Below are 16,208 nucleotides of genomic sequence, written 5' to 3' on the forward strand. Positions count from 1 at the left end.
TAGAACGTTAGACTAACGTTCGCGGAACGTTAGACTAACGTTAGCGGAACGTTAGACTAACGTTAGACTAACGTTAGGGGAACGTTAGACTAACGTTAGGGGAACGTTAGACTAACGTTAGGGGAACGTTATGGGAACCTAACCCAATTCATCACGTTTATTAATTCTTACCTTTTTCCTCCATTGGTACATAATTACATATACAACAGTAAATCTATATAAATAAATCAGTCCACAATCCATGTTCATATTCATAGATTTATTGTCGAATTCCAAAACATTTAATCATCAATAAATAAATTATATATAATATAGGAATGAGTAATATATAATAAATAATTTTATATAAACATACAAAAGCAAGCATGTAGCATGAACAAATAAATTAACTATAAATTACCTATAAATATAAATTATTACCAACTAACTACAAAATGTTTATAATCATTTTCCACTGTACTCGTCTTTCTCTTCTTCTGCCTCAGTCATCTGTAAAAGTAACAAAGAAATAAATGTAGCATAAGGAGCATGGAAATCAGATTAAATTACATGAGCAGTTAAATAAATACTCTACTTCATAAATTAATACATATACATTCATGGCTAACCATAAAGAGTCACTTCAGCATACTTTTACGATCAGCTTGTCAAATCGTAATATATGGGACTGTCAAGTTAACCTTTTAACGCATGCGAACAAATATTTAGGCCTGTTCAAGTTTGTGGAACGTAAACCATTTATTTATGCTTTGAATTTCCCGTGCAATATTTTTATTCCATGTGTACAAGTTACTGGAAGCCTGTTCTCGGATAAATAAAAAGGTATTTGCGACTTTTTCCTCACAATTCAGTTTTTTAGGGATCTCAAAATGCCAACTTTTCTGCCTTAGGGGGTTACTTGAGGTAGCCTATAGCTTCTTACGTGCGTCGTTGCGAGGTGCTGTCCATTGCGTTGGTGCTGAATTGGTTGAGATCAATGTACTCTGGGGAACTTTTTTCTTCATTACTTAATTCAAATTTTCGCGTGTCTGTGAGCTGCTATCATGCAGGGGGGGGGGGGGGGGGGGGGTTCGCTTTAACTGTGCGGTGAAAGGTGTTCTATTCACGATCACGTAGGACAGCACTTTTGGAATGCACTTTTTAACTGAAGCGGCCAGCGCGATTACTTGCATTTTTGCCGTTGAAGATTGTTAAAAGGGGTTCTTGCTGGCAATATTGTTCAATCTTACAGTAAAATTAGATAAGATACTTTTGCCTCAGTTCTATTGACAGTTGTAACGCATATCAAAATAGATTTTAATAAAGTGTAATTACCATTTTCAATTCCTGTGGGGGGCAAATTTTAGGGCCAGTGAAATCAGATCCTCCACCTCAACTGACTTCAGTGATTTAAAATTCTTCTGTGTTGCTCCTAGAAGTAGAATGAAATAATAAAACAACCATTCATACTGTGCATTGTATATACATTTCTGGGGTGCGTTTCCCTATAATGCTGTCTCTTAGCGCGCTACAAAGACGGGGTCGATTACGTTAGCTAACAACACAATTGACTTACCCATCCAGTGATGACATTTTTACAGTCTATGGTTTTAGCCGGCCAACTACAAAGTTAAATATTCATCAGATTGCTTCCATTTGTACCCCTCCAAATACCAAAGAAATAATAACCTGCTTATTTTGCTGCCGTGCGATTAATTAATTAGTTCATTCATTCGTTTGTTTGTTTTCTAAAGATTTAGTGCACATAAATGGTTCCGCAGACGGCACATTGTTTGATTTTGCACGACTATTATATTCGTATAGAATGAGATGTAAAGAACTGTAAATTGTCAAATGTGATAAGGTATAGTGGTCCAGACCAATCTTACGAAAGTATGACTTACAGAAGGTATTACTATTATTAATGGGGGCAGCTGTGGCCTTGTGGTTAGGGAGTTAACATGATGGTTGTAGGTGGCAGGATAGGTGAGGGGAGTGAATGAACAGTGCTCTCTCCCACCCTCAATAAGGCACTGAACCCCAAGTTGCTACCCGGGCGCTGGATCTATAGCTGCTCACTGCTCTAGGTGTGTGTTGACTGTGTGTTCACTTCTCACTGCTGTGTGTGTGCACTTGGATGCGTTAAATGCATAGCACCAATTCCGAGTATGGGCGACTTGGCAAATGTTACGACTTTCACTTTAATGATAAGGTGGCCTAACTTAAGAACGACGTATAGCGTTAAGAAGGTTTAGGGAAACGCTCCCCTGAAAGCATAAAACATGTTTTATTCTACAATGTGATATTCAAGAGTTACTTTATTATAATCCTCTAAAGTAATTGTCAGTTTGATTAAATCTTACCTATAATAATGGAACAAATCCTGAGGTCTTGGAAGGCTAGTTTTGATTTCTTCCCCCGAAGGCTGAATGCACCCAGGACCTCATTGGTTGCCACTTTACGCAGCATTTTCCGAACAGCTGCTCCTGGATTCGAACCCCCGATTGAGCGCAGATAGTTCACCTAATATATATATATATATATATATATATATATATATATATATATATATATATATATATATATATATATATATATAAACAAAGATGGGAGATAAATACCATAAAATTAAACTCAATGTAACAATAATACAGTTCAAAATTATGATGACATAGTTGGGTGAGCATTTTATTGTAGAGCAGAGTGTCTGCAGGTTTTCTGAAGGTTAAAATGAATACTTCATAAATAACTTTGAACTTTTTAGGACCAAGTAAGGACTTTTTTAAGACCAGGTAAGTTTAATTATTTTAAGGGACACAGTGTATCAATGTGTGGTCTAGATTAGGCACACTTAAAAGTTTGAGAAAAAAAAAAAACCTTTGTCCCTGTAACGTTTAATCAACTTAACAAATAATACAAAATTGGGGTGGAAATCGCGGTTCGCATCGCCATCCGGGGGAACATTGACCGGACCGAAAGTACACTTTACCGTTGGCGATAAAAAGGGCAGGAGCCATCCTCCGCTTTAAGACCTTTTAAAGGCCTGCAGAAACCCTGTAGATCAGGAGTGTTCAAACTCTGTTCTGGAAGCCACTTTCCTGCAGAGTTTAGCTCCAATTTGACTCAACATATGTCTTTCCAGTATTCATAGTAAGACCTTGATTAGCTGGTTCAGGTGTGCTTAATTAGGGTAGGAGCTAAAATAAAGTGGCCCTCCAGAAGCAGGATTTGACACCCCTGCCGTAGAGCACTGATTCTCAAACCTGTCCTGGAGTACCCCAAGTCCTGCACATTTTGTCTCCCTTTTCTAACACTTGATTCAACTTATCAGGGCTGCGTTTCCCAAAAGCTTCGTAATAAGCTTAGAAATTCGTAAAAAAGATTGTACGACTGATATTAATATTACGGTCTGTTTCTCAAAAGCATCGTAACTTAAGTAGCACTTGAAAATCATTGTACATCTACGAGTGCTCTGGAGTAATCGTAAAGCCTTAAATGCATCGTAAGCAGACAGACTTATGCAGTCACCTGCAGGACACCGGCAGATTACACCTTTAACTTGATTCAAGTGCAATGTAATCTGATTTGATTGTACCTTATTGTACACTTTATTAATCGTTTTTTTGTTGTTGATGCTTTTAATATATATATATATATATATATATATATATATATATATATATATATATATATATATATATATATATATAGACTAATTAAAAGGGGCAGAAAAATAGAAATACATATCTAAATTAAATAACTGAACAAAAAAATGAATCCTGACTCTAACCTTAGTACTATGATATATATTTATATAAAGTATATTATTATGTATAATATAATATAATATAATATTGTATTAAAATAATATTGTTTAATTATGATATCTGAGTTGTCTCTAGCAGCATTATGTTAACATTTCAATAAATGAGCGTGTAAGATGAGCTATTCTTTAAGGTGACATTTCACTACTTGACAAACAGATAGCGACTCCTAAGTAGCACTTAAAGCAAGGGTAGTTGCATTTGTGTTAAGTGCATTTTTGGGAAACGCACATGAAACAAAAAAATGAGTCGTAGAAAACAACCTTAAGGGCTAAGATCAATCGTTATTGGGAAACCCAGTCCAGCTCGTTAGTAGAGACTGCAAGACATAAATTTGGTGTCTGATAGGGGAGACATGCTAATTGTGCAGGGCCAGGGATCCTCCAGGACAGGTATGAGAACCCCTGCTGTATATACTATACAGCTTATCCATATGTTTTTATTTATTTGTTACCATCTTTGTCCTTTTTTCTGGAGTGTCGAATGATTTGTCAAGCTGTTTAATTTGTTCAATGGTTTGACAGGGTCCATTTTCTAGAACCTCCTCCTCTGCTCCAACCCCTGGAACAGCCACAGCAGCCAGAATTTTCCGTTGCATAGCAAGGATATCTTGCTGGTTCTCACAGAGTTCTTGCAACTTCTGTAAGACCTTTGTGCGGTAGTCTAAGGAGAAATTAAATATTATATGGAGTCAGTTCCTTAAATGTGTATGCATGATTGTGACTAAGAACTGTTTGCTTACTCTTTGTGGCTTCATCAGATGAGGACTCTGGCTCTCTTAACAGATTTGACACTGCTGAAACATAAAAACAAAATATTTATGTTTCAAAATGTACATATTACATACAAGTTTATGAATATATCACAATTAAATATTGCATCACACCTTGTTGGGGTGGTGACACATTCTGCAGTGAGAACTGTGGCAATGATGCCTCTGCTGTAAATATATTTATTTTAAATAGAGCTGCAATTATAAATATTATAAAAAAAATATAAATAGATAAATTAAACGTTTATTAAAATAAGAAACTTCCTCCTACAGAATAAATCCGGAGAACTTGGCTTTTCTTGATTGTCTGTGGATTGGAAATAAAATATATTACTTTTAGTATACGGGATTGTACCTTAAACACACACACACATGTATGTATTATACACATACACATGTATGTAGTACATTGATTTGCATTTTAGAACCTTAAAAAATATGAATAACAAACAAAACAAAATGTAATAAAATTTTATATCACTGTCTGCATGAACTATGTAACAACTTACATTTAGGTGGAACAGGTTTTGACACTTTTTTTTTCTTTATAACTCTGCTTTCATCTGAAAAGAAAATAATTTTGAATGTTTATATAAAAAAAAAAAAAAAAAAATTCACAAATGCTTTTAACCCGTAGTTTAAATAATTATGAAAGATGAAATAAAGTTCCAGAATGTAAGTTGAATGTACGATAATGTATAAATGAGTTGTATGTATAACTTGATTAATAAAAAAAAAATCAGGGTTTTTAAGTTTCCTCAATAAATACTTTAATAGTCCCAAACATTTACCTTCTGAGGAGATTTCAGTTTCTGACTGATATCTCCAAGGCTTTTTGTGTGCCCTCTTTTTATGTGTTGTGTCCTCTGTTTCAATATTGGATGTTTCTGCAACAAGCTGGCATTTTTGCAAGGCTTTGGTATACGAGTCTGGAAAATATTTGATTTCAGATGAACAGCTTTATCAACAACAAGTCAAAAGACAATACACTTAGACCTGAAATACTATCACTATTACCTGTTTGTAGCCAAATTTTCTTTAATGATAACTGCCTCCACTTTTGCTTGTCAGGCAGTGCTTTATTTCTCACAAGCTGCCTTGTATTTAAAAACGTCCAAAAGCAAATGGTTCCCTGTAAACAAAAAACAAAAAAGAAAAGGTTTTGCATTACCAGTTGGGTTTTTATGTTGTTAGTTACTGTATAAAGTTTTGAATATAAATACTTTGTTGGTTTCCTCCAGCCATGTGGTTGGGACAATTTCCACAGAATTGTCATCTGCAAATTCAACCACTGAGAATGTTTTCTTTGTTTCCATCTGTTAAAAGAAAATAAATAAACAAATAAATACTTGTGTGTGTGTGTGTGTGTGTCTGTGTGTGTGTGTGGGGGGGGGGGGTTGTTGGCGCATGCTCATCCTTGACTTCTGGGGGACCTACACAAAACTTTGTGGGTGGAAGTGGGGGTTATGAATGAATGAAATGCCGTTGTTCACTACGTCTCAAATCGTGCTCATGGACAGTGCTTGAGAAACAGTGTCTCTGTGCTTGCACACTGTGTGACATACTTGGTTTCACTGATTTTTACATAGAAAGGGCGTAAACTTTAATTTCTTTCATAATAACTGGCCAAATTAAAAAAATTACATCATCTTTGAGAGCAAGGGGATCCCCCTAGTGTCTCGGGGCCCTACGCAGCTTGCATACTTTTGCCTATAGGGATGGAGGGGCGGAGCTAAGGGGCTGCATGCTTGTGGTAGACATAGCCTCTAAGAAACCGCAACCAAGGTTTTGATCTTCCTCATTTTCTTGCTTCTATCGCCTACCATCTATTACACATACTCTTCCTTCTCTGATGAATAATGTATTGTTATTATTATAGTAAGTAAATGTAGTGTAACAAGAACAACATAAAACAAAATACTCAATAGATTTCTTGTTTTTCTAGTAGCTAAACTTATGATAGATGAAAGGTCTACCTGTTTGTCATGAGGGATTCCATGTCATCAGATGCGATTTTTTTATATGGTTGCATTTTGTTGTTCATTAAGGGCAATATTCCTTGGTTCTTTGTTCTGGTAATGTGTATTTATGTGTATGTGTGTAAAAGAGAGCGAGGGAGAAGAAGAGAGAGAGAGAGAGAGAGAAAAATAAGCCAACATTAAATGGTGTGGCCAATGTGGGTTCCATATAGGCTTTAAATAAGGGTCCCTTATGGGTTTGTTGGTCCCAATTGTAAGTACTCCAGGGTGCAGCCTGGACAATGGGGCGAGGCAACAGATTGGGCATGCACATTCCTTTATGTACAATTTTTTTTATTGATTTGGCCATTTAAATAAATATTATGTGCTAACTCTAGAATCGTATCTTGTTATCTGTCTAGTAACCGTGGTAATTTTAGTTAGATTAAGTTATTGTTTACAAATAAACACTCGGTGACGGCACTCATTGTAGCCACATTCCTAGCTGCATGATGTCTTACTGATCTACAGTAATTTATCATATTATCATCATCAGTTTGTGCTTATTCGGCCTTAATGTTAACACAAAGAATATACATTTAAATATATATTATAAAAATATTATTATACAAAATAGCTAAATCTCAAACAGTTGATCATATTTATTAGCATTTCACCCAGCTCTTAAACTGCTCAATGTTAAAACATATGTCTGCTTTTATGAAAATCTGACTTTTTTTTTACGTAATATAGGTATAGGACTATATCATGGCCACTTAATAAATGAGCATGTATTATAATACATTTTACACAGCTCTGTTCTTTTCTGCCTGAAGTAGGCTACTCAGAGATCTAACTAATCTAACTAATTTCGTCTTAAGTTAAAAAAAACATTAGCCAGTTGATTCTAACTGAAATCGCTGTAATTAGCGATTAATCAATCTGTAGTACAGTCAAACAGCATAGATCGTTCAAAACATACACAAAGGAATGCGCATGCTCATGTCTCAAGCATCTATGCCAATAAGCTCTGCTGTATTATAAACCAATGAAAATTGGGGATGGGCTGGGCTGGGCTACACGTGTCACTCCTCCCTAATGTGTTGCCCCGACCCATCATCCAGGCAGCACTCTGGGGCTACTCCCCAATTGGGCAACATGGAACTTATGGGACCCTTATTTAAAGCCAATATGGGACCCACATTGGCCCCACCATTTAATGCTGGCTAGAGAGAGAGAGAGAGAGAGAGAGAGAGTTAAATTGTATGCAGGACAGCCAAAAAAAAAGTCTCCTGGTTTTCTTCCACCATTATGGCAGTTCTTGTCAGCTGCTGTTCTGGGATGAGTTTCATTACTGATTGCCTTGACTGCACTTTGAAACAGCCAATCAGACGTGAGTCACATGGATCTCTGAAAAGTGGTTCAGATTTCTCAAAAACCTTGCATAATATCTTTGGAGATCCGGACTCATCCATCTCCTCTCTTTCTTCAATGGCCACACAACACTTCCCCTCCCGGAGAATGAAAGCGTTGTTCGGTCTTGTGACTTTCAACTTTTTTGTTGCCACAGATTGTATGTGTGGAAAATTTGCCTGCTCCAGCTCCACGTAGCGTTTGGCCACTTGGACAAGTGGTTGACTTCCTGATCTTATGAGTCGCTTAAGCTTTCCTAGAAAGTTCTCAAATGGGAAAGCACTGCAAGCATCAAGAGTGCCGAAATTCATTGCTTCTGCTGGTAGATGTAGCATGGAATGTATGTTGTAGACCATGAAGTGATCTCCATAGAGCTCTTTTGTTTTTGCGACAAAGAAAGTCATCAGCTCACTGCTGTAGCTGTTGTGTTCCACTGCCAGGTTTGGTGAAAGAAGAAGGCTCAAGGCAACACTGAATGCCATGAAGTGGTCATACAACTCATCTGCCAGAATCCCTTTTAGCACAATCTTGCCAGTGTATACTGCAAACTGCCGCAATTCAGTTGCCTTCCACCTATCAATGTCTTCTAGACCCCTTGGTTTTCGTGCAAAACAGCTTGGAATGGCTTTCCGAAGTGAGACCAGCCTTTGGGACACTTGATTGATTTGTCCAGCAGACATCCGCACATTCCTCTCTCCTCTCATCCACTCTATGATAATTTTTTTTGTGACCCCCAGGCAGGCTTGATGCATATAATCTATTGGAAATTGATTAACCATGTCCAAAGGAAGCCATTGAAATGGCCTCATCTTTCTGCCGTCTCGCCATTTCGGTACGGTACATCTCATTCGTGTGTAGAGTAAGATTCTCTACCTCTGGGTAGGTCACTCGTCCAGAAACCCACATGCCCCTCTGAGTGCATTTATCGCACCCATAATATCCTGAGAACTGTTTTATCTTTTTAACCATGGCTCTTGCAGGTGCATCACAGACAACACATTTAATTTTAATCTGTTTTCCCTCCAAACCATTGTCAAGGAGTTCCTGGATGTCTTTGATGGCATCCTCAACAAAATCCAAATTTGATGGTTTGGAAGGACCAAGTGTCAGTGTCACAGGAAAAACTCTGACAGGATTCAGGTGAATGGCACAGAGGATGGGCCATAGATGTGCTTTGCTGCTTTTGAAAATGGGCAGTCCATCTATATTGAATGAAATCTCCAGTGTTGTTATTCCTTCAGTTATATCCCTCGGGTAGTGTTGCAACTGCCGACTAAGGCTCTCCCTTAAGTTAAAATGGACACACTCCATCCCTGACTTTGTCACTGTTTTGACACTTCTTGGAGTTTGCAACAAGGTTCTTGCTGTTGAAGGCAGTTCTGGATGACCATTATTTTTAAGTTCCTTCAGAAGGTCATCAATGGCATTATGCGCAATGTTGTGTTTTGTAGCCCATAACTGAAGAAACATTGCAAGAGAGGCTGGATGCATTTTATCCACATCTTCAAGGCCTGAACTGAAGTTCTCTTCATTGACTTCAGGCACACTCCTATGTCCTGAGCTGCAGTTCTCTTCATTAACATTGTTTTCCAAACTCTCCTGTCCTGTACTGCAGTTCTCATCACTGATCCCAGTCTCTTCACTCTCAAAAACGTTGTGGTGGTCTGGATTGTCATTTTCTCCATCCATGTTAAAATGGCCTTGATTATGTTGAGATATCGTGGGATAAGATATTGTTTGCTCTCCAATCATCCTTTCAGCCAATGACCTCCGGGCAAATTTCCACTGCCTTGTGTAGCGCTGCCTCCTGGATTTTGCATCCATTCTAAATCCAAAGTTTTGTATTTATTGTAAAATTACGTTTGCCAGTACATTGCAATGTTGAATGTAAGGAAAATACACTAAATGGTTAAAAATATGGGGCAGTATAATTGTTGAATTGTTTTATTTTAATTTATTAATTAAAAGTGGTACATGAGGCCCAGTGACAATTGTCTGACTATATAATTGCTTTAATTGGCCAAATAAAGTATCATTATGTTTTGGCACTTTTTTTTAAACAAATGTCTGTCAATTTGAAACTGACAATAGATTTAGATTCAGGTAGCTTTATTGGCAATTGGTTAAAGCTTTACATTGCCTAAAGATATGCAACATGCAAAATAATATTTAACAGCCATATGCAATTGATTTACATATATACACGTGGGGTGGCCTATAAAGCAGGACCTCTATAAAGTGTTTTTTTTTTTGTAACTATTAATTATTATTATTATAATTTTACATAAGGTATTTGATAAGTCATAAAGAAACATTTTGACATTTGGTCTTAATGTTTATATCAAATATTTCGTTAGGTGGCGGTGCAAATAGTTTCGTGTTTCGTTCACCAATGAATTACTGAAGAAGAAGAACACGAGAAGAGTCACGTATTTGTCACGTACATCCTACATTCTACGTTCATGATATTATTAATTTTCAATCCTATTTAGGGCAGATAGGGTGAATAGTGTGCACATTGGGACGCAGGGGAAGAATAAGATTGAAAAGAAATATGGGGTTAATGTGTTAAGTCTTAAGGATATATTAAATGAAGGACAAACATATAAAGGTGTACTTATTTTTCTGAAAGAGACTGGATTAATGAATAGATTGTAGTTTATTGTAGTTTATACATATATATAGACATACATATATCTCTGTGTGTGTGTGTGTGTTCTAATTTATTAAGAATATTACAGATCGCTGGTCCACACTCCAGTACAGCAGGTGGCGGATATGCACCTTATTAAGTAGTTGCCTCCCGCCAATTAAAAATTGAAGCAGAAGAAGATGAGCAACTCATGTCGACACATGGCTGTTTCTAGGATGAAGCGGTTCTTGGCCCTCTTTGACGTTTTTAAGTGCTTGTAGGCTGCGACGTAAGTCGAGGTAAGCATTTGCGATATGTTCTTATTATGTGAGATTGAGTAAAATCTTTGCTTGGCAGGTGCAGCTGCCGCGAAAACCTGCCACTCAACCCGCAACCGCCAGAAGCAATAATGATAATAATAATAATAATGCACAAGGCTTGTTTTTCCGGTCAGTATTCAGTAATGCAACTGGCCGAAGAACATATGCCAGGTTGTGGTATTATAAGCAGAAATCATTCAATGTGTCGTACTTGCAGGTAACGTTACAGTATGCTTGGAAATAATATTATATTATACATTTAACGTCTGTCATATTTTGGTTTGCAGTAGCAGTAACTTTTTTTGACAATTTTGGTGATGGTGATGACGTAGGTATGAATTTAAACAAATTAGCATATCGTGACGTCACTGACTGGATCTTCTACCCGTGCCTTCGGGCGCATAATGGAAAACCTCATTTTGATGCAGGATAGACCACAAACAAATTAAAATCTTTGTCAAAAACATGTTTATTGCATGAATTTCAGGTGAGAAGAAAAAAAAGAGGTACTGTTTTACTTGCATCCACCACTAGGTATCAATGCAACCTACAAATGAGAGACCGTTTACTTTGCTTTCTTGGGTTGTCACTTCTGTGAAAAAAAAAATCCTGTCTGATTTGAGTGACAAGTGTTCATTAAATCGATTGTAAAATCGATTTGCATGTCTAAATAAGTTTTATACGGCAAATAACATCAAATATAGGTAAATCCACGGACAACAGGCAGGACGAATGTAAAGACCAATATTTCTGATGACACATGATGACATTTTCGGACACACACGCATAACAGCAAATAATACTTATGCACAATGTTTCTCTTTTTACAACAGAAATGTGAATTCTGCCGGTATTCAGACAGTCTCATGCATACAGATACAGATTCGGGCAATAACATATATAAAATACACGTGAACACTAATATGAAATCGATACCAATACATATAATGTTAGCAATGTGTGCATACACACTTGTGAATAACTTGCAACTATACATATAAACTTGACGCTTGCATGCACCTACAGACGCTCGCATATACAAACTTGATCCGTGTATACACACCTATCAAACACTCGCACATATAAACTCGCTGCATACACACCTACACATAAACTTGATCCGTGCATATACACCTATTAAACACTCGCGCATACATAAAAAATAAAACTTTATGCATTATTTATGTACATATATATATGCAAGTGATTTCATATGTGGATGTGCGTGAATTTTCAGTGTAAACGGAAGTCTTTTCAGCGCGAATGGAAGTAACCGCATTTTCAATCATCATTCCTAATCGTTCATCGCTCAATCATTCAAAATAAAAGTTTTTAATAACAAAGCAAAAGCTGAATGTTTTTGAGCAACACTGATAAAGATATACTGCGGCCGTCTGCACACTGTCTGCATTATGTCCTTTTCGTCATCCGCGTGCGGGCATTTTTTGAGACCGCGCGGAGGGTGCGCGTACACGAGGTGAAAGATGAAACGGCAGATACTGCGTGTCGAGCTCGTCCGCCTTTGAAAGTTGTGTAGACACGGCTGTGCGCGAAGAGAGATGGAACGGAACACGGACTGTGAAGTACCGGGGCTCATAAGGCAGCTTCCTTAATGCAATCCTAAAATTCGAATGCAACGTTTTTGCATTCGACAAATATTTTTTTTTTTGACAGTCCTAGAATCGCCTATGCGATTTTTTGTTGTGTTTGACATTTCTATTCGTAAACACATCCATGTTGAAGCCTGCAGTAAATGTTTCGCATTATGGCAGTCCACTCTGCTTATTGTTTTTCGAAAATGTTGCTCTCCTGTTTGTCATTGTGCACGTAACTTCACGCCAATAAATCATCAGAAATCTTGGTCTTTACATTCGTCCTGCCTGTTGTCCGTGGATTTACCTCTATTTGGTGTTTATTTGCCGTATAAAACTTATTTAGACATGCAAAATCGATTCAATGAACTTCACTCAAATCAAACAGGATTTTTTTCACAGAAGTGACAACCCAAGAAAGCAAAGTAAACTGTCTCTCATTTGTATGTTGCATTGATACCTAGTGGTGGATGCAAGTAAAACATTATAACAGTACCCCCTTTTTTTTCTCTTCTCACCTGAAATTCATGCAATAAACATGTTTTCGACAAAGATTTTAATTTGTTTGTGGTCTATATAGCCTGCATCAAAATGAGGTTTGCAATTATGGGTTGAAGACCCAGTCAGTGACGTCACGATATGCTAATTTGTTTAAATTCATACCTACATCATCACCATCACCAACATTTTCCTTTTTTTTAACAATGAAACTTGAAAAAAAAAAGACCGACCTTTTTTTTTAATTACCGTTACTGCAAACCAAAATATTTTTAAGGATGGCCTCAGTAAGAAAAAAAATTTTAAAACATGGTTTATGAGAAGACAAACTTGACTGAAGCATGTTAGTTTGGAAATAAATGTATTTATTCAGAATGCACATTTTGAAGAATGTTTAGGAACATTTCAGCAGGATGAAGATATGAGATGCAAGTCAGCCCTAATAACATCCTCAGTTTTGAAATGCGTACTATGCACGAATGTTCTCCCAGACAAAAGATGCACTGATAATCGTTTTATCATGGCATCGCAGCCCTCTGAATCGTAATTGAATCGTGAGGTGTCTATAGAGATTCTCACCCCTATTGGTTTGCTGTCTCAAAACGTTTTCAGAGTTTAGGCTAATCAATTTAAGTGGACACACAAAACATAAGAAAATATGGTTTCAGTATTGTATATAAAAACAATACAGGCATAATCTCAAATCTCAAATGTTGTCAGAGATTAACAAATTTAAGTGGGTACAGTATATTAAACATTTCAGTACTGTATAAAAACAAAGACATGGTATGGAAATCAAGCCTTGTGCATTATAGGGAATAATATTGTGAATAGTTTTCAGTAGTTTAATACCTATATCTCGAGTTTAATGAATTTAAGTATGTACAGTATATTAAACATAAAAATATGGATTCATTATTGTATATAAAACAGTAAAGGCATAATTTGAAAATCAAAGCTTTGTACATCATAGGAAAAAAATCAGAATATTTTACAGTAATAAAAAAAAAAAAAAGGTTAACATGAATGTGGTTAATGAGCAACATCCTAATTAACAGTTTTTGTCGATTTGTGAAGTTCTATTTCTAGTTCTCAAGAAATTTAATGTTATTTTTTTTCCCCCTTCTAAGCACTTCCAAGAACTTCTTGATTGTCATTTATGGATTCCTCATGAAATTCGGGTTTGTTGGCTTGGATGGACCAAGTGTCGGTGTCACTGGAAAAACTCTGATGGTGTCTGATGAATGGCACAGAGGATTGGCCATAGATGTGCCTTGCTGCTTTTCGAAAATGGTAATTAATCTTTATTAAATTGTTATAGTCCCTGTAAGACTTTTCATTTAGCAGCTGTCTTTAAAACACTTTTTGAACCGCTTTTTCATGCAAGTTAAGCTCCTGTCTCCTTTAATAGGTAAATGGCAAAGTCTCCAAAAGCTGTTCACCAACCTTATGAATTAATTTCATATTTAAAAATACCAGTGAAATCTGTTGTTTCAACAACTGTCTCATTGTGTTAAAGTTTATTTTTCAGGTTAGATCAGGCAATACACATGTGCAGTTCCAAAGGACTATGCACTTAATACACCATGTACTTATGCACTATGCACTTAAAAGGTCTAATAATTGAACTTTATAAGGTTATTTTGTCATTCAGCATTGGAGTCTGAAAGCCCCACACCTTCCACTACCTAATTAAAGCTGAGGCAGTTGAGTACAGTTGAGTATTTCTTTTCTTTATCTTTTATTATTATTTTTCTTTGTTTTTGTTTTTTTCTAGGTTGTGGCCTAAATTCTTTTTGTGTGTGTGTGCTTGTAAGTAAACATCAACTAAATTGTCTGGATAAATAATTTCACACCCATAACATTTTGTATTTTGCCTCTTTAATGTAAGTTAGTTTAGCCGGAGGATTAAGTGATTCTTGGATTTTTAACTGGAAATTAAAAAATGCAAATGTGAATCTAGTTTACCCATGCCTAATAACACATGTGACCAAGATGACTACATATCCAAAATAATGACACAAATATTACTTAAAGCAAAAATTAGGTACCTTAAAGTAATAGATTGCAGGGAAAAAAACTCTGTGGAGGCAGCAGTGGAGGGTGACACAAGATCTAATAAATCAAAGAAAGCATAGTAATATATTACTCACAATGGTAGACATTACATTACACAAGGATAGAGCATATTAACAATTACTGGATGTGCTTTGTTGAATTACGCTATGAATCAACATGAGTATCAAAGATGAATCCAAAATCAAACACTAAGAATGTGCCTGATGGTTAAAAAAAACAGCTTAGAGCATTGGATGCCAATGGTCTGTTTAAAGACAAGCAAAACGGGAGACAATATTGCATAAATCTGTATTGATAGAGATGTGCTAAATAACTTCTAACTAAATAACTAAAGTCTTTAAAGTAGCTTAAGAGATTAATAACTATAGTCTTTAAAGAAAAAATAACAATATTTACAAATCAACTCATTATGAACGTGTTACATTTAAATTGATAGAACAGGATCATAAATTTAATGTCTTTAGACACTGACTCAGACTTGCTGCACAATAAGGTTTAATTGATCTAAAACTAGATAAAACCAACGACACACTCTGTACTGTGGCTCTGGAAGGAGCCTTTGGGTTGTATGTTGGAGCCGCTGACACGAGCAGAAGAAGGAAAAGTAGGAAACCTTACTGATTATGAGTGAGATTGTAAACATCTGTATGGATCAAAAATGTATGCAATTTACAGTAGTCATTGTTCACTAAAATGAGCACGGCCAATCATAAATGCAGGATACTACAATGTATTTTAGAAGAACATCCCTTCTCATGTCTTTAAGACACCGATGACTCAGACTTGCTGCAGAATGTAGCTTTAATTTGATATACACCAAAATATTTAGAAATTGTCTGACAGTTAAAATACGTACTTACAATGCTAAATGATGCTGGGCGATTGGCTCTGAAAAGAGCCTTGGGGTGTATGTAGGAGATGTTGACACAAAGGAAGAAAAATAGGAAACCTGAGTGAATATGAATGAGATATTGCAAATGTCTACATATGAATATGTATTATTTTCATTAATTATTATTGACTAAACGGTATATTATGAACATGCTAAATCAGAAATGCAGAATGATATTGTATTGTTTCAAATACTACTACTTTTGACAACACTAGTCATAAATGCAGGGTGCTAGACTGTACTTTAGAA

General features: G+C 36.2%; 1 protein-coding gene across 1 annotated transcript; it reads right to left on the reverse strand.

Annotated features, from left to right (window-relative positions):
- Positions 1-244: 244 nt before the first annotated feature.
- On the reverse strand, positions 245-15,980 carry LOC127944516 (uncharacterized). The gene is made up of 13 exons (XM_052540508.1): positions 15,928-15,980; positions 15,040-15,103; positions 5,799-5,891; positions 5,593-5,707; positions 5,367-5,504; positions 5,085-5,138; positions 4,847-4,882; positions 4,690-4,743; positions 4,546-4,599; positions 4,258-4,466; positions 2,343-2,502; positions 1,315-1,411; positions 245-489 (listed from the first exon to the last, which is right to left on the reverse strand). The coding sequence occupies exons 3-12, from the start codon at positions 5,889-5,891 to the stop codon at positions 1,320-1,322; spliced, it is 1,005 nt and encodes a 334-aa protein (XP_052396468.1). The 5' UTR covers positions 15,040-15,103; positions 15,928-15,980; the 3' UTR covers positions 245-489; positions 1,315-1,319.
- Between the last annotated feature and the right edge of the window lie 228 nt (positions 15,981-16,208).

The sequence above is a fragment of the Carassius gibelio genome, chromosome A23 (assembly GCF_023724105.1).
Source record: "Carassius gibelio isolate Cgi1373 ecotype wild population from Czech Republic chromosome A23, carGib1.2-hapl.c, whole genome shotgun sequence".
In the NCBI taxonomy this organism is placed as follows: Eukaryota; Metazoa; Chordata; class Actinopteri; order Cypriniformes; family Cyprinidae; genus Carassius; species Carassius gibelio.

Bases quoted from the DNA above. Each gene is read 5' to 3' on its own strand.
- LOC127944516 (XM_052540508.1), bottom strand. From the start codon at position 5,891: ATGGAAACAAAGAAAACATTCTCAGTGGTTGAATTTGCAGATGACAAT. The intron at 4,883-5,084 runs GTAAGTTGTTAC...TCCAATCCACAG, and splicing joins AAAACCTGTTCCACCTAAAT to ACAATCAAGAAAAGCCAAGT. The intron at 4,600-4,689 runs GTGTGATGCAAT...TTTATGTTTCAG, and splicing joins TGTGTCACCACCCCAACAAG to CAGTGTCAAATCTGTTAAGA.